We start from the raw sequence: 23305 nt of genomic DNA, 5'->3' as shown, positions 1-23305 counted from the left end.
TAAAAAGATTAAGTGCTTTGGATCCAAATATACAGCTTTAACACCTTAACCTACAATAATTTGTATATTTTCCTTGTTTGAACTTTTATTGATCCAAGGCTTTGACCTACAGAATTCCATTTGAATGACTCTTCTTTTTAACATTAACAGAAATGAGTTCTCCTGCAGTTGATGTCGAGCTGGTGAGTGTTAAATGACCTGTTTGAAAAAGAAAGAATTCTCACTGCTGCACCTTCTTCACCTACAATAACCTTTTCTAAATAGCTGCTAGTCAAATGTGTTCAGCATGTTTGTGTCCTTACTATTGTTACAGCAGTGTGAGAAACAGTTTAAACTGAAGGGTGTTCACTCAGTTTGATGAGAATATTCCCACCACAAGCATTACTGAAGTCTTTCTGTATGGGCACTGCGACCTCCAGACTGATTCAAACAGAATTGACAAGCGGGGGTGGGGTAAAAAGTCAATTCTATTGGGGGACTTTACATCCTTTGGGGAATTAACTTCAAACGCCTGGCTTTAAGCAATTAATCCATTAGAATCTATATCAGAGACTTGAATTTGCCCCATCAAAACAATGAAATCCACTGAACCATACCACAGAGGAACTTAACTAGGGTTTATATTGAAGTGTGTATTTTAATAGGAGCATATGTGGATTCAGGAGTCAAAGTCATTGTCACTATATAGCTGCAGTAAACAATTCAACAAAGTATAGCGGCACCGTATGAGTGACAATAGAGTGAAATAAAATATAATAAAATAAAGTCCACAATCAGTTTCTAAATGAAAAAGAATAAAAAATAATCATGTATACAAATGAAAAATGCAAACGCAATAAACTACAGCAATTAATATATTATGTTTAATTAAAACTTAATCCATAGCTATGGTAATATTTTGCATAAAATATTTGAACTGCATTTCTAACCGAAGTTAATCTGCAGCTACTACTCCTCTTATCCAACAGAGGGCGCTAGAAGGCCTGCCCGCAGCGCAACGCAGCCGCGGATCCCGTGTGGCGGAGCCGCTGCCCCCCCCCCCCCCCCCCCCCCCCCCGCATGGTACGTCCATGCGTTGTTTTCGTCTCCTGGAGGATGAAGGTGCGTGCCTGAACGTACCGCACCAGGCTGAGGAGGAGGCAGAGCTAATGAGGAGAGCAGGCAGACAGCCCAGCACCGACACATCCCCGCAGCGTCTGTGAGCCGCAGACAACCATGAAGAGCCGCTGCAGGGCGCGGAGCGATTTACCTGAGGACGCCTGAGTGCGGAGGCAGAATGGCGGGGGGTCGGAGGGGACTTGTGGCCCCTCAGAATACTTTTTTGGAGAACATTGTCAGACGATCGAACGGTAAGAATGAGACTGTATCTGAAGCGGACCACTAACCATAAAACTAAATCTGGACCCGTCTTAAATCCACCAGAACAATTAGCTAATTAACGACTAGTTTCCTCCTTCATCAATTAAGCGTCATAATTAATGCGACTAAAGGGCTGCAGATTAAGTTCCTTTTTTTCAAAATAGGGATGGCCCATATCAGATGTTGCACAGGAACGGTAGACGGTTGTGTTTCAGCTTATTTGGGGTCTAGAGACTACAGGACCGTGAGGAGTGTGGAAAAGACAGTTGATTCAATTTATTATTGATCACTGATGCCACGCTGATTGTCTCATCAGAATGGAAAAGCATTCCATTAAGTTTCTGGGCGTACCTGATCCCATGAAACCTGGGGAATTTGTCATTATGGAATTTAATTATTGGCTTTTTTTCTTTTTGTATTTGATGTGAACTGGCCTTTAAACAAACAAAATTAAAGCGCAGCACACCTCCTGTCTGTTGCATTATGATCCTGTTACACACCCCCTTTTGACTGCTAATCTGGAAGCTGCCACACTGGGATGAGTTATTATCTAAACAGTTGTGTCAAGTCACTTTTATTTGAATCATTTCATGTTTTCTGATTTTTCTTGAGCATCCTACAAAGAATATTCTCTGTTCAGACTTCAGCCGTGCTGCAGAGTTCTTCATCGGTTTTAGTGCATTTTGACATTTTTTTTAAAAGTAAAATGTGTGATGAAAAGTGACAGCAGGGCAGTTTGCAGAGTTATGGCCCTCGATAGCGTGTGCGTATACGCGCGCGTGTGAGTGTGTCTCACACATTAAAATGTGTTATGATTTGAGGGAACACCTTGTTCGGGTGAGCGTGTGTTTCCTGAGCAAGTCTTTCTTTGGCTCAACTCGCACAGAATTTGGCTCTATATGGTGCATAATTTCATCCAACAAAGGAAGAATCCAACACGTGCACACGTTCGTCCTGTGACCTTGGGTGGTCTGCAGCTTAGCCGGCAGTAAATCTCCTAAAAGCTGGGAAGAAAAGAGCCGTGGCTGTAATCTGCAGGATGCCATTGAGAATCAGTGGGATGACTCGTGAGAAATCTGCTGGTGGATGGGCTTTCCTAAACATCCACATATTCCTTGATGCCTGGTGTATCAGGCCATGAGGACTCATGTAGATCTAGAACTAGCAATGAACTAGCCATCAAGTCTACTGCCCCCTAGGGATAGATTGTAGTAAGACATTAGCTCCGCCCCCCAACCGCTGCAGTGTAAATTGCGCTGACCAAAGTTTGAAGTCGTGTTTAATATTTAATTGTGTAAAAATTTGACAACAGTTGGATTCTGGGAGGTTTAGCTCACGTTTTTGTCGAATGGACATTGCTGGGAAGCGGCCGAGTAGCTCAGCGTTGTTGCTATGCATTACAAAGTTAGGTGTTTCTTAGCTATAGGCGAGCCTTGCTAAACCGGGGGCAGCGCTGTCACCACCTGTCTATTCTTTCTTTGTGTGATGTGACTCGTCTTTTTCTGATTTTCAGCTGATGTTTCACACTGTCATCTATTAACCTTGATTTATTTTTGTTTTTTCAAATTCAGTTTGGACACTGTCACATAGACAGACAGGTACTACTACTGAAAACGTAGTTTGATATTTTCCCTATAGAATCTGTGCCACTGAATGTTCTATACCAAATGCTGTTAATTTACAAACCCTGTTAATTTTCTGTTCTTTACTTAAATATAGGAAATTAAAAAAAATGCATTAGAGCAGCAAGCCAATAAAAAGCAGCTCTAGTGATAATTGAGAATAAACTTTATGCTACAGTTTATGTTGTAAAATAACAGGTTGGCATGGAACGTCTTCAGCTTGTTCTGTCAGTGTTCTGTCAGTGTTCTTATGTTCTTAGTTGTCATTTCTCTTTTATTTTAATTCTGTGTTGGAGCTTTTTGATCCGTGGTTAAAATGCCGTTCCTCTACATTGCAAGTGTTTATTTTTCTTTACCTGGGTGTCATCAGATTGTTGTTGTGTTTGTGCATAAACTGTCAAGTTTTTTAGCTTTGGCATCTGTCATCCAGACATACATCCATTTTTGTTTACATTTTGCACCAAGTTAGTTTGTGTGGACCGATTATAGATGTCAAAGACGTGTATTATCCTTAATGTCTTCATTTAATCGGCTGCAAAACAGCTGCTTCTTGCTTTTAGGCCTCCGTTGATTCATGCAGTAACTTTTGTTTGGTATAAATTGCCAACGTAAAAATGGAGATTTTGCATGAAATATGATGAACTGCTTTCAATCCAACAGAAGCACTATTGGCAATTGTCACAAAGTGCAATTGTTCAGTATACTTTTCATTCTTTTATTCTTTCATTTACAATAAAGTTGTAATTGAATGGTTATTGAATAAAGGTTATGCACAAAAGTGGATGTTAGTCAGAAAACTACTGAAGTTAAACAAGAGTCAATAATCATGTAACCTTGTTGACTGAATATTTCTGGCTCGGAGGATTACTGACATTTAAGGATGTGAGTCTGTTGTGTTTCAAAGACATTTAAAATGTGTATTTTGATAGATATGAATAATAATACTGTATACAAGAAGAACAGTTCATCTTAACATCTGAGTATGGCAGTACAAGATGTTTTAAATAACCCAAAGAATAAACGCGTTAAAGAAAATTCTGTGTACTGTCGAGGTTGCAAAGCTGTTTTATTTGGCTGTTTTTTTTCTATCTTTTTTCTTGTTTACAATTAAACAGATACCAACTTTGTCCTGGGGAATGCCCAGATTGTGGACTGGCCCATCGTCTACAGCAACGATGGTTTCTGCAAGCTCTGCGGGTACCACCGAGCAGAGGTGATGCAGAAAAGCAGCACCTGCAGGTAGGAAGAGGCGCTCCTGCTCTGAGGGTTAAATAAACAGGGTAATCGCACCGGGTTAATCTGGACCAGCAGCAGAACCCTGCAGTCAGACACGAAGATGGTCCAGGTTGGTTGTCTCAAAACACCACGTAGTCACGGAGTGCTGCGCTTGTACATGCATCCATGGCGCTTTGACCTTGTTTTAGCTGAGATAATTTGATTATGTGCCAGATTAAAAGCCCGTTTCAGCACTTTGACGAAGAACATGTCTAAGTCTCACTTCCTTTTGCCCCACCACTTGAGTCTGTGAAGGGACATGCAGATCTGTGTCTGTTACTCTGGTGTTCTTTTAATTTGGCACTCATAAATGTTGATGCCAATAATTCATCAAGGTTTGCATGCCGACAACAGCGACCGTAAATATTGTAGTGTCAGTTCTTTTTTTTTGTTCCTGTGAGTTAACAAATAGATTTATCGTTTTTCGTCCAATACCAGAAGGCTCAGGCTACTCTGGCCTGATTGCAGCACACGTGTTGTCAAGTTTATTTTTTGCAGTGATTAATGAAACTAATCAGGATCTCGCTCACAAACACAGTCAGAGCTCCATTGATTTAGCTGGTTCTGTGTTTTCTCAACCATCAGATGTAGATTCCTGTCAATAGCTGGTAAAAGCGCTTCAACGCGCCCGTCGGTTTAAAAGCATCAGCTGTGTTTGAGCGAGCGGCGTTTGGATGCGCGTCTGTGACGAGGGTCGCTCACAGGATCACACCGAAACAGTCGGCACTGCCAGATTTACAAGCCGTGGGTGTTTTTGTCTGTGGTGGGAGATGGCGGCTGTCACGGCAGCTCGCACTTGTTCAGACCCTTGGGTCTCTCACACATAAGCTTCAGAAGTCCTGCCAGTGAAAATATGAAGCGTGTGGGTTTTATTTTTAGTTTCTGCTCGGAGGAGCGCGTTTGTAATTGGAAGAGAAACAAACCTGAAATCTGCCACCTCTTCTTAAGATGGGTCTGAATGTGCTAATATACAAGCTTTAATTCCAATAACCGGTCTTCTCTGCAGTCAAACCTTTTGAAGGTTTTACCAGTAGCTCTAAATACAGTGACTCCAAATTGGAGCCTGGTGGAGTAATTAGATTGTAACTCGTCCAATTCAAGCACAGTCTCAAAGTCGAGGCTTTAAAATATTGATTGATCGGACCCTTTGCGGTATAAATATTTCTGCTGCTGACTTGTCTGCAGGTTTCTGAAGGTGTTGGAGGTGTCTGTTTTATCCTTTATAAATTATGCTTTCATGTTTTATCACCTCCTTTTATTAGTTTCCACATCTTCAATAAGTTGAATCATTTCTTCTTTGACAGTTACATTTTTATTTGCCCCCAAATCATCGTTTCCAGCCTGATGACGGGGTAATGAAATATTAAGAGCGCGGGTGTTTGATGTGTTGCAGGATAAAAACTCTTTCCCCCCCTCAAGTGTTAAAGTTTAATATGTGAGCCGTTTCTGCTTTAAAGCTGTGCTTCAGACATCGTTTCCATCCCTCTTGATGCATTTTTTATACTTTTCTCCAGATGTACAGTCCTGTAGCGTTTGTATTTTCGGTCAATTCAGGATTTGTTTACTTTAAAGAAACTTATTTTCCTGCAGGTTCAGATGGAGAAAAGCTGAGAACAGCCACGCTGCTGCACTGAGCTATGTTCTGAAATGTGTCAGTGTGAGAATGTACTCATTAAATTTAGACTTCCTTTCGTATTTCATAACAAACTGGGAGCTATTTTTAGCTGCTGCTGGAACAGGCAGCTACTGAGGGTGGCAGTAACAAGCAAAGTGGGATGGATGCCTCTGCAGCAGCAGCAAATGTGCTCTTAACTCATCGAACCGGCTTCGGGCCTAGTTTTGGTTCGGAGGGGAACTTTTCATTTGTTCCATCAGTCTCATTTCAAGTTTTTTGGATGCATGTTAAGGGAATCTGTGGTTATTAGAGGCTGTAAAGTTTTTACTTGTGGTAACGTTGAATTTAAAAGGGAAAGAGAGGAAAGGGTGTCGGAGGGGTTGAGAGCAGCACGAAAGCAGAGAATGCCTGGCAACACATTAACATAATCACATATTTAAGCCTCCATCGGCTCTCTTCAGCGGCAGAACGAGCACACTTGTCTAACGCGCTCCGGCCTATTAAATATTAATTTTGTTATTTCCCATTCTGTTTTGCAGCTTCATGTATGGGGAGCTGACGGACAAGGACACTACGGAAAAAGTGCGACTGACGTTCGAGAATTATGAGATGAATTCGTTTGAAATACTGATGTACAAGAAAAACAGTAAGTTTGAGCTCTGCAAAGCAGCAAAGTTTTTCTTTTTTTTAGTATGCAAATTTATTCAGAGCAGACCTCAAAGGCAACTGGGAACAGTTCTACCACAGCAGAAACCTGCTAATTGGTCAAGGACCTTCCTCAGAGAACGTGGATATCTGTACCCATTGCAGGTGAAACCTGTAAAGTCCAAAAAAAAAGTCAGCCGATGCAGCTAAATTTGTGTCTTCCGGCTCTTTTAGGGACGCCCGTTTGGTTTTTTGTGAAGATTGCTCCCATTCGAAACGAACAGGAGAAGGTGGTCCTGTTTCTCTGCACGTTCAGCGACATCACAGCTTTCAAACAGCCCATTGAAGACGATTCCTCTAAAGGTAGCAAAGAGATCACTGTGACGCTAAATATCAACATATTCCAGTTGTGGTTTCTAGTTGTAACGAAGAATGTAAAACACCGTTTTTAACCTTGAATGTCTGCATGCCCTGACGACTTAATTACACTTTTCACACTCCACGTGCCTGGAAAAGTGCTCCGATGCCCTGGGATTGACTCTGCTGCAGGAAGACTTTGTTCCTCTTAATTTGCAGGATGGGGGAAGTTTGCTCGACTGACGCGAGCTCTGACGAGCAGCCGAGGCGTTTTACAGCAGCTGCAGCCCACAGTTCACAAAGGAGAGAACGTCCACAAGCACTCCAGGCTAGCTGAGGTATGAGGAAACGGCTCATTAAGGACCATCTGATTAAAGCTCAGGTGGGTTTTGGGTTTCTCAGTTTTCCTCTTCATGGTTCCCGACAGGTCCTGCAGCTGGGCTCAGATATTCTACCTCAGTACAAACAAGAGACCCCCAAAACTCCCCCCCATATCATCCTTCACTACTGCCTCTTCAAGACCACGTGGGACTGGGTCATCCTCATCCTCACCTTCTACACGGCCATCATGGTGCCGTACAACGTCTCCTTCAAGACCAAGCAGAACAACGTGACGTGGTTGGTGGTGGACAGCATCGTGGACGTCATCTTCCTGGTGGACATCGTCCTGAACTTCCACACCACCTTTGTGGGACCGGCAGGGGAGGTGATTTCAGACCCAAAGCTGATTCGGATGAACTACCTGAAGACGTGGTTTGTTATCGACCTGCTGTCCTGCCTCCCGTATGACGTCATCAACGCGTTTGAGAACGTGGATGAGGTGAGCGCAGCGGCCCTGAGACGGCTGGAATCACTCATAATCTGTCTTTAACAGCTTCAAGTCATCTGCTAGCTGTCGCTTCTCAAATGCATTCCTGTTTTCCTGGCTGCTTTATGGGCATTTTAGTCATACAGTTGTTTTTAAAATCATATTTCTGCACTTGTCTGTAAAAAGATCACTGACTCATTGTTTTGTAACAGTGCAACAGGAGGTTGACGTTGACCTCAAATGCCTTTATTCTTATCTATTTGTATTGTTTTCCCAATACCACATGTCAAAAAAAACAAATGAGAGGATAATTACATCCTGTGGAAGATTTTTGAATGTGATGAAATTATGATGTAAATCTTATCTTGGCTTTAATTTACAGTTTTTTGCAGACTTTTTGGAAACCAGCAGTAAAAATCCAGGCTGTTTGAGCAGCGGCAGTAAAAATAGTTGTAGCCAGCAGCGTAATAATGTGCTTGTTTGTGAATTCATAACGTTGGACGGTAATGAGGAGCGTTTGGTGGAGAGGTTTCACAGGATGCAGAGATAATTGGCACATTTTAATTGGGGGAGAGTGGTAGAGTATTAAACTGAGATCCTCATCAGTCCGCGGTTGTGATCCTAAAACCATTAACACCTCATGACTGATGACAAAAGGCCCGAATCACAGTTCGAGATGCCAGGATTAGGCAGATTGTGTTAGAATTGACAGCAGATCAGAGTTAGATTAGAGAGAAATGAGGTCACAATTTTGTGTGTTTGTTATTGATATCTGGATTCTCGTATGGCATATCTCACTCTGCCTGATGGAAAATACTTTAACAGCCAAAGACCATCAGGACATCAGATGTTTTCAGGAGATCAGTGCTGTTTCCTCCCACATGCTGATTAAGTGGAGCCTCAGGGCCTTGCACATGCCACTTTTCATTATAATAATGCATCATTGTGTGCATCTGTGCGCGCTTCAATGTCTCACATCTCCTGATGCGTGTGCGTGGTATTGTGATACTGTGGCTCAGGAAAGTGCTGCCATTGCATGTAAGATGACCCACGGGCGGCGCCTCTCGGGGACGGTCGGATAGCGCGTCCAGGTTGCACACGAGCTACTGCGTTAATGCTTCAAAACCGCGTCAGCGAGCGGCGAGCAAGCCCCGCGCCGTTACAGCAGATGCAGCGTTTCTCTCCAATCCCAGATGGAGTGGCCGAGGCAGGGGCTTTTTTGGGTCGGCTGAGCTTCAAAACAACGGGCCTCTGTGATTTAAAAGAACTCTGTCTGCCTTTCAGGAGAACATTCACTCCCACACCAAGTCCTGCTTCTCGTTGTACGAACACTGTTAAAAGAAGAAAAGCTGCGAGCAGTTCTAGTAGGACCCCTCATTATCCTGAACACAAGCTGTGTCTGAAATCTCACGTTCGTCGCTCTGTTGGCATTGGCACTATTTATATTAGGAAAGATTGATTAATCACTATTAATTGGCAGCGTCCTTCGACTTGGGGCTACGGTCGGTTGCCTTCAGGGAGTTACAGAGTGAGAAATAAAGTGATGGAGCTGTTAGTCAGCACAAATTCAACTTCTCAGTCACTGACACCCTCAATCGGTTCCTGTATTCATGGTCTTACATGAGCAGGCCATGAGAGTGCCTCAGGGCCATTTTCATGGTAATTGATTGATGTTTGTCCAGCATTGTAGATCAGAGTTGGAAAGGATTGTGGAAGTCTTCAGCAGGTGTTATGTTTAAGGGTTTAGTTGATGGAGAGGAACTGCAATATTGGCTCTAATGGAGGTGCTGTACTGGGCCAGGGAAGATGGAGATTAGTGGAGGTTGCCGGGATCTATAACCTTCTTCTACAGGCAGGATCTTCTTCAGTGGTCACTGTCAGGAGGAGATGGTGTGTTGAGACACAGGAACAGGAGATAAAACACACAGGTCAGGTCAAAATAAGCCAGCCAAGGTGGTTTGTCATTGCCTGGATGCATCCCATTTGGATGTCTTCCAGGAATTCCAAGAGGGAATAGCCCAGATCGTAATAAGTTCAGTAAAAAATGAGTTTGAATCTGTGATAGCATTAAAGACACTGGTGTCATCGCCGCTCCCTCCGTATTTCTGTGAGACGGTCCGTGCCAGAGTAAATGAGGCTGTTTTAGCAGTGTTTTTAAACGCCTTGCTGCTGCCACAGACTAATGACTGACGTGAATAATTTGGATGGCTGTTTTCCTCAACAGGTTTCCAAATATGGAGCAGAAGATCATTAGCAAGAAGCGGCTGTTGTTCTTGGCAATCTTTAAGGGCCAGTCATACCTTCAGACTGTCTGGACCCTGCTGTGTTTAATCAAGTCTAATGTCTGAGAATTCAAAATGGGATCCAAGTGATTCACGTTTCAACTGAGCTAAAGAAGCTAACGGAGCTTTCACCGCATGCTTTGTCACACTGCACATGGTTTCTAGTCAGAAAAATGAGTTTTGTGTTGTTTTATGTTTAGTTCATTCATCATTTAGCTCTAATTTAATGTCTTCTCTCTTTTGTGTTCCATTTCTTTTTGTTTTCTTCCATCCCTTCATTCTGTTTGCATGCCCCCTCCTTCTTCTTCTGCCTGTGTTCATGCATGGGACGTGATGAGAAGAATTGGAACCACCGAGCTGTCACTCAAGTAGGCTTCAGTTTGATTGGAATATGATAATGATCACTCTTATTACTGCACCTAATAACACCCTACACCAGCTTTCCATCAGACTCCACATTTCCTGCGATACAGCAGAAGCACCAAAGCAAAATCAGGAACTTTGCTGCGCGTCCCTGCTTTTCCTCGCTACCAGATCACGGCCAGAATGTTTTTGTCAATTCTAAAACTGCATCATTAAAGTTGCATGAGAGCTGATTCAGTCCTCGTCAGCAGTATGTATATGTCACTGGTGACAGAGCGACTGTAGCGAACATCTGAAATGTCACTGTCACTGTGAAAAGATGGTTTTAAAGAGGGGGAGTTGAAAGAGAGGTCAGGCGGTGATATCGGAACAGTAGCAGCCAGAGGAATGCCTTCATGATCAAACTAACTGAAACATGTATGAAGTGCCTCCTTTTCATGATGGTTTGAGCATCATATTGATCCCAGGAGCCATGTTGTCATTTTGGATTTGCATCAGGTCGTTCCAGATACTCAGATCTTCAAGTGTGGTTTTGAGGAGGTCTTTTATTCCCCCCTTCACTGAAAAGACTTAAATGTTTTAGCCGGCTTTTGTCACTTTTAACAGGAGCGGCTGTGCTAACTGATGAGTCCTACAGCTGCCAGAGGGGTATTGTTTTCATCCCAGTTATATGCTCAGCTAACTGCCTTTAGTTCCATTCTTGAAAGCTCTGACAGGGAGATGCATCGATCTATTTTGATGCAAAAAGTAATGTGGGCTTTTCCAGAACTCTACAATACATAGACCAATATACTTTTAACACCTACAATATTTAATTCCATTTCATTTAAGAACTGTTAGCAAAAAAAACCCAAACAAACAACACCTGACTGTATAATAACACAAGTTCTTGGGGTTTTCATTGGTTTATTGTGTGTAAAGCTCTGTGGATGCGGGGTATTGAGCAACAACAGCTTTACTTTTAGCTGCAAGACCCATAAAAACAGACTTGATCCGTTTGTTTCCTCCCAGCTCATGTTTGCAGTCTTTTAGCGCAGAAGTTTGAAGTCGAGCGAAGTGATAACTGAATTGTTTTGGAGCTGAGGTCTGTAAAATCATTTTAGAGAGGCCGGGGTGTCGGCTGGTCAGCTGGAAGATATCAAGTGACAGCGAGCGCTGCAGTTGTACTCAGAGTGCAGACCACAGCACATTAGCAGAATCAATACCCAAACTGACACACACGAACACACATATAGGAAACACACAATACCAGCAGCAAAATGATGGGCCCCTCTGCTTGAATCACCGAGTGGGTGCTTCAATTTACAGTTGAGCTGAGTAGACGTTTTGCTGGCGGTTATGTAACCCCTGGAAGGTGAAAGATTTCATTGCTTTGTCCAGAAATGTCTAAAAGGAATGCAGCACATTAAGTCCCCATCTTTTCTCATCTTTATGTTTACACTTTTGTCATTTATGCGTGAGGGAAGACACTTCTGTGCTTTTGTCTTTTGTTTTTCTTTCACATAGCATTTGCATTTGGAAGGTATTCAAAAAAAATGGAGCTAATATATTTTAGAGCTGCATCCGTAGAGCGTCAATGAACAGAGGCTGTAGCTGACCCGGGTTTGAATCTGGCTCTGCATTCGCACTTTTCGTGTAAAAGCTGTGAGCACGTGGAGTCTGGTGTGTAAATGCATGCTCAATCCTCATATAGTCAATTTTCTGAAGCAGAACTGTGTTGAGACTAATATTGAATTCAAACTTTGGGTCACGTGGACCCACATCTCCGCCTTTCTGTCTGTTTTTAGGGCATAAGCAGTCTGTTCAGCTCGCTGAAGGTGGTCCGGCTGCTCCGACTGGGTCGGGTTGCTCGCAAACTGGACCACTACATTGAATATGGGGCAGCTGTACTGGTGCTGCTGGTGTGTGTGTTTGGGCTGGCTGCACACTGGCTGGCCTGCATTTGGTAAGTTCCTGAGATTTGTGATGAATTTAATCATATTTTCATTACCTCAGCGGCACATCACCTACACGGGCTGTAAGTTTTAGACAGTTTCTTGTCTTCTGCTCACTTGGCACAAAGGGAATTGAAAGGGACATTTTTAAGTTGTGTTATCGTGCTTGTGCACATGGATTATGTAACGCACTCTGCAATCTCTTCGATGCATTAACAGTCAATTATTATAATGAGGGCATTGATGATGCTAATTAATGCAGTAATTAACAGTTTTGTCAACACACTTGTTTTTAAGTATCATAACTGAATGTAGTTTCATACCTTGGGGCCAGAAAGCAGATAGATGTTGGTTTCAGGAGATTTTGTTTACCTCATCAATATGCAAATTTCTGTTGCACAGGGGCTTTAGAGTCTAATCAGATCATTAAGTCTACGGGGGGCCCGTTGGTGGAAACATTAAGTTCCATCCTGTGCTTGAGTTATGATGTTTTTGAGAGAGACAGACACACACATGAATAGGCAGTGTGATACATTTCCAGCTTTACAGAAAGAGTCATTTGTTTGTAGCATTAATTCGCTAATAAAAGAGAGGTGTGATTCAGTTATCTAATGGCAAATGTTAAGCTAACTTTATGTCTCATGTCAGGTTTATTAACCCAATTTCAAAAATGTTAACCTCATCATTCAAACCCACAGCGGGGAGCCCACGGGACACTGTCACCGGCGTGATGAACAGTGTTTATTGAGCCAGACAGCATAATTAAACCAGACTTGGATATCAATAAAAATAGCTCCTGTAGCAACATTTCTCTCAGTAGGGTTCTGCAGTTGCCATGGTCACCACAGCAAGTTGAAAGTTAAAACATTACCTTAGATCACCGACATGTAATATGAGAGTTAAAATCCTGCTGCACCGACGCTTGATGGTTTTGTTCATTTAATTTCCTAAAACAATAAACTAGATTTCCTTTTTTACAGAGATGTTTTCTCCCCACCTTGCAGGTACAGCATCGGTGATTACGAAGTCATCGATGAAGAAACCAACATCGTGCGTTCAGACAGCTGGCTGTACATGCTGGCGGAAACGGTGGGCACGCCGTACCGCTTCAACGCCAGCGGCACCGGAAAGTGGGAGGGCGGCCCGAACAAGCAGTCGGTCTACATCACCTCCTTGTACTTCACCATGACCAGTCTGACCAGCATCGGCTTCGGCAACATCGCCCCGACGACGGACGGGGAGAAAATCTTTGCCGTGGCCATGATGATGATCGGATGTGAGTAAAAGTGCTCGATCTTCCAGCCGCTGTTGCAACTTTGATTCCATATGCTCTGTAAATTCAGAGATAAATGGATGAATTATGGGCGGAGCCACTGAGGTTCAGTAGGTTCCCAACAACATTTTGGTTCATTCGGAACCTTAATGGTGCGTTTTTAGTGGCACTTTGGAATATTTAAGTGGAATTAAAGCCTGACAGAGGAGGTGAAGCTCCACATGCAGGGGAGAGGATGAGCTCCCCACTTTCTAAATGGTTTTTATGGGTTTAATGGATGAATCGAACTGGACTGTAAAGGTTGATTAAATGTGACTAAATGCCATGGGCCTGTGGGCCAATGGCTGTGGGATTTTCAGAGTTTCTGAGATGATTTGCCATTTGCCACCGATTGTCTTGCTAATATTAGACTTAAAACTCCTCGGCAAATTTGTCCTGGATTCTTTACAGGAAGTTATCCTCTTCTTCAGGTTCCCCTTGTCCCTAAAATTGTGACAAAGAAGGAATATTAAAGTGGCCCATTTTATCAGAGCATGTCTCACACATTTATGAGTCTGTGGCGCCCATCAAATATACAGTTATATGGAAAAGTTGTAGCAAACATCACAGCTAAATGGCATTCTTTGTTTTTTTTCGACTGAATTCTTCCAAAAAGGCTAAAGAGTAATCTGCTGGATGGTTCTTGAGCAGCGTGCTCTTCTTCCAAGCGTCTCAATATTAAACATTTATGAGGCAACTCCTGCTTGTGTAGCTCCTGATACTGTGCACAGCGCAGCACCATTATGTGTGAGAGCAACACCTCGGAGCAATAACTGACGCTGTCGGATCAATTTAGCGCAGTGCTCCCTCCGCTCCCTCAACGATCAGCGCACTCCTCCCTGGACTTCTTTGAGCCGCAGTCCCAAACCCGAGGTGATTGGGACTGATTGTTGCGCCTCACGCTACCTTTTTTGGGCTGTGTGGGTCTGTTTTTTTTTTTTCTTACAACACTCCCGGGGGAGTCTGCAGAACCCATCTGCAGCCTTGTCTGCATTTTTCACTGTGAGATGGAACTCATCATAAATATCTAAAACCCAGACGGCCTCCGGACGACCATAGTAGATGCAATCTACAGTAACATGCGGCTGTTCTTGATGAAATATGAATACGTTGATACCGTTCTATTTTTATCATCGGTGCAGGCAGTAGAAGATCGCGGCGAGAGGAGGTATTTGGCGAGGTGGCATGGGAGAAGGGGCAGCGTACATATGTCCTGTTTCTATAGCAACCGTTGCCCTGGGGCTGGAGTTTCTGACTGACTTTAACTACCTCTGAACACAGCCAGCTGTAGGATGCTGAGCAGTGCTGCAGCGAAGTTGCGCACGTCAGCGAGTACAGAGGTGATGCTGGTGACAGGATGGAACTCCGCGGGAAGCGATTGGGTTTCTTTTGCCGTAGCAGGTTTTTTTTTTTTAACAGCTAATCACAGAAGTGAGCGGGTCCATCTGTGCTCACCATCCAACTTCAGAGAAACACTCTGCTGGAGTTGTCCGAGTCCAACCAGAGCGTTAAAAACCGCGGCGCTTGCAGATAGGCTGCACTGAGAGCATGAAAATAGAATCTTCTTTACATTATGCAATCAGCTGCAGATTCTACAGCATTTCTTATCGCGACTGCACAAATGAGGGATTCTAATGAAGGGGGGAACTTGCCCTGAAGGAATTCTGAGCCTCTTTTATTGCCGGTGCACTTTGATGGAGCACTGGGGAACAAAGGCAGAGAGGAATACACACCCAGGTTACTGTCATCATCTGAGGAGGATTACATGTGTAGCTGCTGTCTTTTTCTCTTTGAATATTAACTAAAGCTATACACACACACACACACACACACCAGCTGCTGGACCAGTTCAATCTCCCAAACTGCCTCAGAGATAAAAACTGATAATGCTTTATTTAACACAGACCTCAGTGATTTTTCATTTTGAACACTTCAGATTGCAGGTCTACATTTCTTACATGGCCGTTTTAAGTAATATAATGTTCAAGACTTAATTCCCTCCATCACAGTTTCATTCAGACCTTATGTGTCCAGGAGGGCTTTTAATTGCCGACATCTGTGATTATGCTTAAATAACCCTCTGAATAAGTCTTTCATAGCCTGTGGTTGCATTTTTATAACCACATCTTTTGCATTAATCTTCAGATTTGTCTTTGCCATGCAAAATAAAATCCTGTCATTCAAATTTTACATCTTTCCCCCCCCCCAGCTCTTCTTTACGCCACCATCTTTGGTAACGTGACAACGATCTTCCAGCAGATGTACGCTAACACCAACCGCTATCACGAGATGCTGAACAGCGTGCGGGACTTCCTCAAACTCTACCAGGTCCCAAAAGGTTTGAGTGAAAGAGTGATGGACTACATCGCCTCCACATGGTCCATGTCGCGGGGTATCGACACCGAAAAGGTAGGTCAGGGGTCGACTTCACGGGTGTATTTTCTTTTTAGAGCTTTAATGTGTCTTTATTTGTTACAGCAGCTGTTTAAATGGGTGATTCTGGCCTCTTTATTGAAATAATTTTCAGTATTGTATTTTTTGTTTTTTCCGTTAAGCTTGTCAATAGTGACATAGAAGCATCATTTTGAAACCGCTGAAATGCTGCTTTAAAAATCGGGTTGTTCGCAACGCTGGCGTTTAATGGAAAGCGTGACTGTGATGCATGAGGCAATTTACAATCCTGTTAAGGATAAATGTGTTAAAAGCTTTTTTTGTTGTTGTGGAACACATAAAAGCCTCTAAGTTTCATTAGAGTGTCTGAGCTTTGTCACTGGGATAAATTGTTAGCCACCTTTATCTCTTTATACGTTTTGCTTGCACAGCGTGTTTGTATAGTTTATCTGAATTTATCCATTCGAAGGGTGAACAACTTGCTGTAATCTGATTGTTTGCCGTTGGTCTTTAAAGAGATGAGTTTTACAGGCAGAACAGGACGAACCTTCCGTTTGTGGTGATCCGGTTTATTATGACTGCATTAATCCAACAACTCTCAAATCAAACAGGAAATAAACAATCGCTGTGTTTTAATCCAGTTTCTCTAACAAAGTTCTGATTTTAATAAAATCTGAAATGGATTCACAATTGAAGCAGTTTGAATACCTTTTGGGGACAAAAGACAGAAGTTAATTTCATTTATTCCACGCCAGGAAGTAAGAATTAGTGCAGCTCTGCAGCAGACTCTGGTGATAATCCATATTTTTCCGTCATATAATCTGATGATCCATCAGGAGAAGCCTGGTACGGAATCGCTCAGCTTTCCTTCCTCTTCCAGGTGCTGCAGATTTGTCCAAAAGACATGAGAGCGGACATTTGTGTTCATCTCAACCGCAAAGTGTTTAAAGAGCACCCAGCTTTCCGCTTGGCCAGCGACGGCTGTCTCAGAGCGCTGGCCATGGAGTTCCAGACGATCCACTGCGCCCCCGGAGACCTGATCTACCACGCTGGCGAGAGCGTAGACAGCCTCTGTTTCGTGGTGTCGGGGTCACTGGAGGTCATCCAGGATGACGAGGTGGTGGCCATTTTAGGTGCGTGACACTTTTTCCACACTTTCCATCTTTACAGGGAGGAGTTTAAATAATAAAAGATTCAAATTCTCCCATTTCAGCAACTGTCAGAGGAGCTACCCCAGATCTGCTCACTCTGGATGTTACAGAAAACTCAGGGCGCTCTCAGAAGATGTTGCTCTGAATTAAATATATGTGGGGTAAAAACAGTCGGTCACCACAGCAGAAGACAGTTTCCTTTCAGACTGGCCGCTCTGCTGTCAGGAAAAAAAGGTTTTACAGTGACAAAATGTTTAGTTGGAAGCTTTACGTAACTCCTCCATGTTTACAGTCTGTCTTCCTGCAGTGAGAGTAGCTGTTCTGGAATCAGTCAGTGCTGAGCCACGGACGTTTCTTAAGACTGTGTCTTTTCCGACTTGATCCACCATTTTTGTGAATTCTTTATCGGCATAAAAACAAAAGCTTTGTATTCTTGGTTGATTAGTTGCAGCAGAATCTCACAACTGAAAATTGAAGAGCAAATATTTGCTGTAATTATGATTTCAGCAAAGAAAACCTCAACCGCCAGATTGAGCCCTCTGTAGGTAGATTTTGTAAATTTATGAAGCTTTCAGCTATTTTAAAGAATACAGGGCACAGAAATAGTAAATGTCTGAAATAGATTTGCAATAAACAAGAAAAGCAAATGGCAATAAAACCAGTTTATAAATGTAAACCCTGATTTTTGCACACTGGCAGCAGCACAGGAACCAGAGTGAATTTTTCCAAACCGCACACGAGCGCTTCTTTTTTCCTCTTTTTCCCTTAATTCTGAAAAATGAGTTAATTCTGTCCCCAGAATCTGATCTGGACCCCCGCTGGGCGTACAAATACACATTAATTCGGAGCACATCTGTTTTCGTATTCATGTTTTTCAGATTCAGTTTCACTCTAAATTTTCTTAAAGTGTTCCCTTTTTAATTCCCAGTATTGGCTTTTTAAATCAATAGATTCCTCCTGGATCCTTCTGCAGCGATCGATACACGTCAGGCTAATCCTGTCAACCTGGACGACTGTAACGGAGTTTGCGTGATAAACAAGTTACTCATGAATCAGTCTCATTAGGCTAATGGCACCGCAGAACACACTCATGCATTTAAAACACACTTAAAACTAACATCTCCTCCTCAGCAGGTGCAGGTTGGCTGCGTCATACATTAGATCTTTACTGTTCCATGTCGATATTAATAACAAATGCATCATTGCTGTTCAGGGGTTATTTGATTAACACTAAGAGACTTTGGAATCTGGGAATTGGAATATGATCATTTGAAATAAAGCCTCAATAAGAAATTCTAGTAAACAAGGATGAGTGACTTATGAACATTGAATTGTACCTGAAGGCTTTGAAGCTTTAATCGATGCATCAATGGTCAACTATGAACTAAAGACAAAGAAAAATTTCCAACAGTTGCGGTTGCCATGGCCTTTTTAAATGTTTTAAATGCTGAGGCAACAATAACTAACCAGACTTGGAATTGCCAGTGTTTAATCCAGCGAATTCATTATCTAGTTTTTTATTGGGGGGTGTTTTAGGAGGCAAAAGTTAATAATAAAACCCACATGTGGAAGATTAGCCACTTAAATGATGTCTTCTCTCTTCAGGGAAGGGAGATGTATTTGGAGATGTTTTCTGGAAGGAGGTGACTCTCGCTCAGTCCTGCGCCAACGTCCGAGCTCTGACCTACTGCGACCTTCACGTGATCAAACGGGACGCCCTGCAGAAGGTGCTGGAGTTCTACACGGCGTTCTCCAACCACTTCTCAAGAAATCTGCTGCTAACCTACAACCTGCGGAAAAGGGTGAGCATCTCCACACCAGAAGAATCACTAATATATGGAAATGACAGGTTCAGACGACTGCATTTTCCAAGTTTTTTCAAATTTGTATAAACAAATGACATAAAAAAATGCTGACTTTTAAGTAAAATCACAGTTCCATTCCATATTTTCATTTGTTAAAGCACTACTTCATGTCGCATTCATAATGTACGGCTGTGCACGACAACTCAAGTTTATCTGCCAATTGTAATCTAGCCAGTTGTAATAGAGTTAGCCATCTCCAGAGCGTTCCAGGGAGATTGGACAGCCTCATATCAAGAGGCAATCTCATCTACAGCACCGAAGGAAGCGTTCATCAGAGTCCCATACTTCCCCGATGAATTCAGCAGGGAATAGACAGAGGAATAGATTGGGAATAGAATCCTGCACTCGATCTCTGTTCAGTCTGATTCCTTTATGTTTTGAGTGAAGGTTGCAGCCGTACATCACAGATGAAAATCTAATGTGTTTCCTGTTACAGGCTGTCACAGAGTGTCTCAACTTTCTGTCCAGTTTTCACAGGAAATTGGGTGGAATTCATGACCCAAACTTTCTGTTGATAGAGTCCAAACCATGACTTACATTAGCTGTTGATATGCTAAAGCTATTAAGACAGTTTGATATTAGCATTTTGGTAAGCCAAGTGAGTGTCTTCACCCATGAAGCTGGAGGCGTTGTGTGAACTTTCCCTCTCTGTGCTGGGAATAGCCTCTTTTGGGTGACATTTACACACATCTTCATCTCATAACATTCACCTGTAGCTTAAGACGTATCTGGTTTCAGGTTGACGTGACATTTTTCACTGTTGGTTTTACCTAAACACTAATGGTTCGTGGTGTTTGTGGTTATTATTTTGTAGATTGTCTTCCGAAAGATCAGCGACGTGAAGCGAGAGGAAGAGGAGCGACAGAGGCGCAAAAATGAAGCTCCTTTGAATTTGCCGCCGGATCACCCGGTAAGAAAACTCTTCCAGCGTTTCCGACAGCAGAAAGAGGCCCGACTGACGCCCGAGAAACCGGGGCTCTCTGAACACGATGTGGAGAAGGGCCCCGCCTACGTGGAAGTCCCGCTGGCCAACACGGCCATTACCACCACCAGTATCATCACAGTAACAGAAAGCCCAGCTACACCCTCATCTTCAACGCCTTCCTCTTCGTCTCCAACCAACTGCACGCCCTCAGACAAGGTCAAGCTCCAGGTGCCACCTCCCGCTTCTTTGGTCGGAGGTCGAACTGCAGAGCCGCCCAAAGTCAAGGGCTGGGGCCGCTTCAAGGAGTCCATGGACAAAGCCGACAGCTGGAAGAAAGTGTCTAAAGCTGAGTCCATGGAGACGTTAGCAGACCGCACAAAGGTGCACGAGTCGCACATGTCTCTGAAGAAGACGGACTCGTGCGACAGCGGGATCACCAAAAGCGATCTGCGGCTGGATAAAGTGGGCGACTTCCGCATGACGCACTACGACCGAAGTCCGGTCCAGCCCCCCGAGGGCAGGCACAGCTTCTACCCCATTCCAGAGCAAACGCTCCAGGCCTCACTCCAGGAGCTCAAGCTGGAGCTGAAGGACGACATGAAGAACCTGAAAGCTCGAATGTCTGGTCTGGAGGCACAACTCAGAGAAGCGCTTCAACTCCTCAGGAAGTCCGATGCTGGTTCCCCGCAGCCTCTGTTTGACATTTCTAGACCAACGTCACCAGACCAGGAAAAAGACGACATCTTCTCTTGAAGGATGGAAGGACCACCAGGTAACATTTATCTCAGTCCCAGATTCCTGGGAGCGCTGAGGCTCCACTGGGCACACAGGCTGGATGAGGCAGCACTGTGGTTTTGAGGACCCAGCAGCCGTCTCCACCGGAATAACGTGCCATCGGTGCCGGCACAGTTGAAGTGGAGGTTGCAACCCAGATTGGTGTGATTGCACTAATTATTCTGAGGTTAAACAGAAACTGGGAGCTCCGTTTGTACATATTTTACTTTTCAACTGCACTTTAATTGAAATATTTATTCCCAAATTGAGATTTTTTCTGAGCCTCGACGGGAGAGTATACAGTAGCCGTGTAAAAGCATGACGCACCGGTACGCACCGGTATGTTGAATCATTAATGACATTCTTTTGCATGTCAAAAATAGACGTGTGCCTCAAACCACAGATGGTGCATATCTGATTCACGGAGGCCGCGCAGCAGGACGTGATTCCAGCAAAGGAGACGGTCTTTGCAGCGTAATTCCCTCAGACAGCCGATGAACTCCATCGCGTCAACCGCCGGCATCATTAGGAGAGATGTGACCGATCACTCGCATTCACACACCGGCTACGTAACTTCCATAAAGCACGTCTAGATGGGCTTCCTGACAAACCCATTAGTATCTCATCCATCTCTCTGGCATCGGCTAGCTGTCCTTCCCTCATTCCACTATAACCAAATACATGTTAGGCAAAAGTGTGTATTTGGTCAGACTCGTATGCCTTTTAGCATAAACGCTTTCATGCATACAGTTGTGGGTTTGCTAGTGTAAAAACTACCATCGCAGTCTGTTGGAGGCTGTTCTAGAATTGCTCTTCCTTTTCCTGCTGCGGAGGCTTGTGCTTGTCTTTTATTTCACCACTAAGCATGACTTAATGTGAACTGTCTGCACATTTGCCAAAGGGGGGAAACACCCCAGGATGACCCATTTTCTGTAATGGGTCAGTAGGAGAAAAAGCTAAACACAGAAATGTTAGTTTTCATTTTCCTGTATTATTGTGTTACAAATTCTAGTTTTTAAACAACCGTGGAGGCGAATTCAGATGGAATGAATATCAAGTAGATAAGTAGAATTTCTTTAAGTATTTTCTCACATCATTTAGACAGATTTAACAAAAAAGAGCTGACAAGAGAAATGTATAAAAAATATATGGAGGGAGATGAGTTCTGCTATGAAGGAACATTTCTGTATTTTCGGCTGGAACAGTTTAATTTTATAAAAATAACAATAGAAGAAAGTCAGATAACTTTGCATATTTGACTAGTTTTTAGTGCAGATGTCCGTTATAGGTTCAGATTCAATTCTGTTCATGCTTTTATCAACAATAGTGTGTTTCAAACTGTTACAATCAAATATTTCTTCTGAAATCTGTCTTTAGTCCACATTAAGTGCTTTCTTCAATGCTGCACAGAATGGCCATTGTTCTAAATTATATATTTTTCATATGGATAATTTATGTTCTTGACATGTTTTCGGTCCTATGGAGGCAGCTGAGGTGGAAATGGAAAAGAGTGTTTTCCTCTTCTCATCAAGTATTCAGAGATCTCAGAACTTTTTATTTAACATTCTGGGTTTATGGACCTGGAAAGGTAAAAGGAAGGTGCTAAAATCCCAGTTACTCATCGAGCTGCTCACGAAATGCAGCAAAAAACGGAACGTTTCCAGGTTGAAAATGATGAAAATCAAATGTAAAGAAAAGAAATGCTGTAAAAATGTGGGGGGGGGGGACTGTAAATGTAAATCCATTTGGCTTTGGCACACTAAATTTACCAGCTCAGAATCCAGAGTTGGTGCTTCTGAAACGATCAGCGCTAAAATCCTTGAAACTGATATGTAGCCTTGGTGAGTGCCGAAACAGCAGAAAAAAAAACACGCTCCAGTGCTCTTGCACCAGTCTCCAGTCATCATTTTCTTATGGTCGTTACGTTTGATTGTACCTCGGACGCATGCAATACTGTGCCTTCATGATATAACCCATTTTTAGGCCTGCAGTGAGAAAAGATGATGGAACCGTCGACACTGCCGTCGCTCTTTTCCAGTTATTAAACAGAACTATTTTTGTAGTCAGCCATCAAAGGCTGCCAAGTCCCGAAGCCCTTCGTATACATGGTATACGCACATATGCACGTGATCACGTAAAGGTCCAGTGCAGGCTTTGAAAAGGATCACTATAACACATCATTTTAATGAATTTAATTAAACGTCACACATATATTCTGTAAATAACCCCGCCACTAAAAGCTATGCACAACATAATTTGCTGCAATGCAATAAATTCTTAATTTTTTTTCACTAAGAATTTCCATTTCTGCCCCTTGAATCCACCACACTGGACCTCTAAAGGCTCTGAATTAAGTGTATGGTTTGATGTAACATGCATATGCCTCTATGTTCACGTGTCGCGTGGTGAGAAATGTAACCATTTCAAGCACAACTGGAACTCTATGGATTGAAACGCTGTACTGTTCCTAATAAATATTTTATATCTACTGTACCCTCTTCGCTGGGAGACGTGTCAGCTTGTGTGTCGTAGCTCCTCTGATGGCGCCTGCCAGTCAGCGTTTTCCTCCCCCTCTCGCTGATCGTCTCACTCAGATAAACCTCGGTTTTGTGTTCATTTAAGAGGAT

General features: G+C 43.1%; 1 protein-coding gene across 5 annotated transcripts; it reads left to right on the top strand.

Annotated features, from left to right (window-relative positions):
• The first annotated feature begins 1055 nt into the window (after positions 1–1055).
• kcnh1a (potassium voltage-gated channel, subfamily H (eag-related), member 1a) lies at positions 1056–23176 on the top strand. Of its 5 annotated transcripts, XM_057047157.1 has the most exons (14): positions 1056–1349; positions 2931–2957; positions 4097–4220; positions 6411–6517; positions 6751–6879; positions 7093–7211; positions 7301–7693; positions 10305–10331; positions 12114–12271; positions 13265–13536; positions 15782–15981; positions 16844–17096; positions 18720–18916; positions 19794–23176. In XM_057047157.1, exons 1-14 carry the CDS (start codon positions 1277–1279, stop codon positions 20655–20657), a joined length of 2943 nt encoding a protein of 980 aa, XP_056903137.1. In that variant the 5' UTR covers positions 1056–1276; the 3' UTR covers positions 20658–23176. The 5 variants fall into 5 exon arrangements, with proteins under 5 accessions (XP_056903137.1, XP_056903140.1, XP_056903139.1 ...); XM_057047160.1 differs by lacking the exon at positions 2931–2957; XM_057047159.1 differs by lacking the exon at positions 10305–10331.
• The last annotated feature ends 129 nt before the right edge of the window (positions 23177–23305 follow it).

The sequence above is a fragment of the Takifugu flavidus genome, chromosome 11 (genome assembly GCF_003711565.1).
Source record: "Takifugu flavidus isolate HTHZ2018 chromosome 11, ASM371156v2, whole genome shotgun sequence".
NCBI lineage: Eukaryota > Metazoa > Chordata > Actinopteri > Tetraodontiformes > Tetraodontidae > Takifugu > Takifugu flavidus.
Note: the sequence above shows the minus strand (reverse complement) of the source record. Positions and strands in the feature narration are given on the sequence as shown.

Excerpts from the sequence above, each read along its gene's own strand:
- kcnh1a (XM_057047157.1), top strand. The coding sequence starts at position 1,277 with ATGGCGGGGGGTCGGAGGGGACTTGTGGCCCCTCAGAATACTTTTTTG. Across the intron at positions 1,350-2,930 it reads CATTGTCAGACGATCGAACG|TTTGGACACTGTCACATAGA; the intron begins GTAAGAATGAGA and ends TTTCAAATTCAG. Across the intron at positions 10,332-12,113 it reads ACCACCGAGCTGTCACTCAA|GGCATAAGCAGTCTGTTCAG; the intron begins GTAGGCTTCAGT and ends GTCTGTTTTTAG.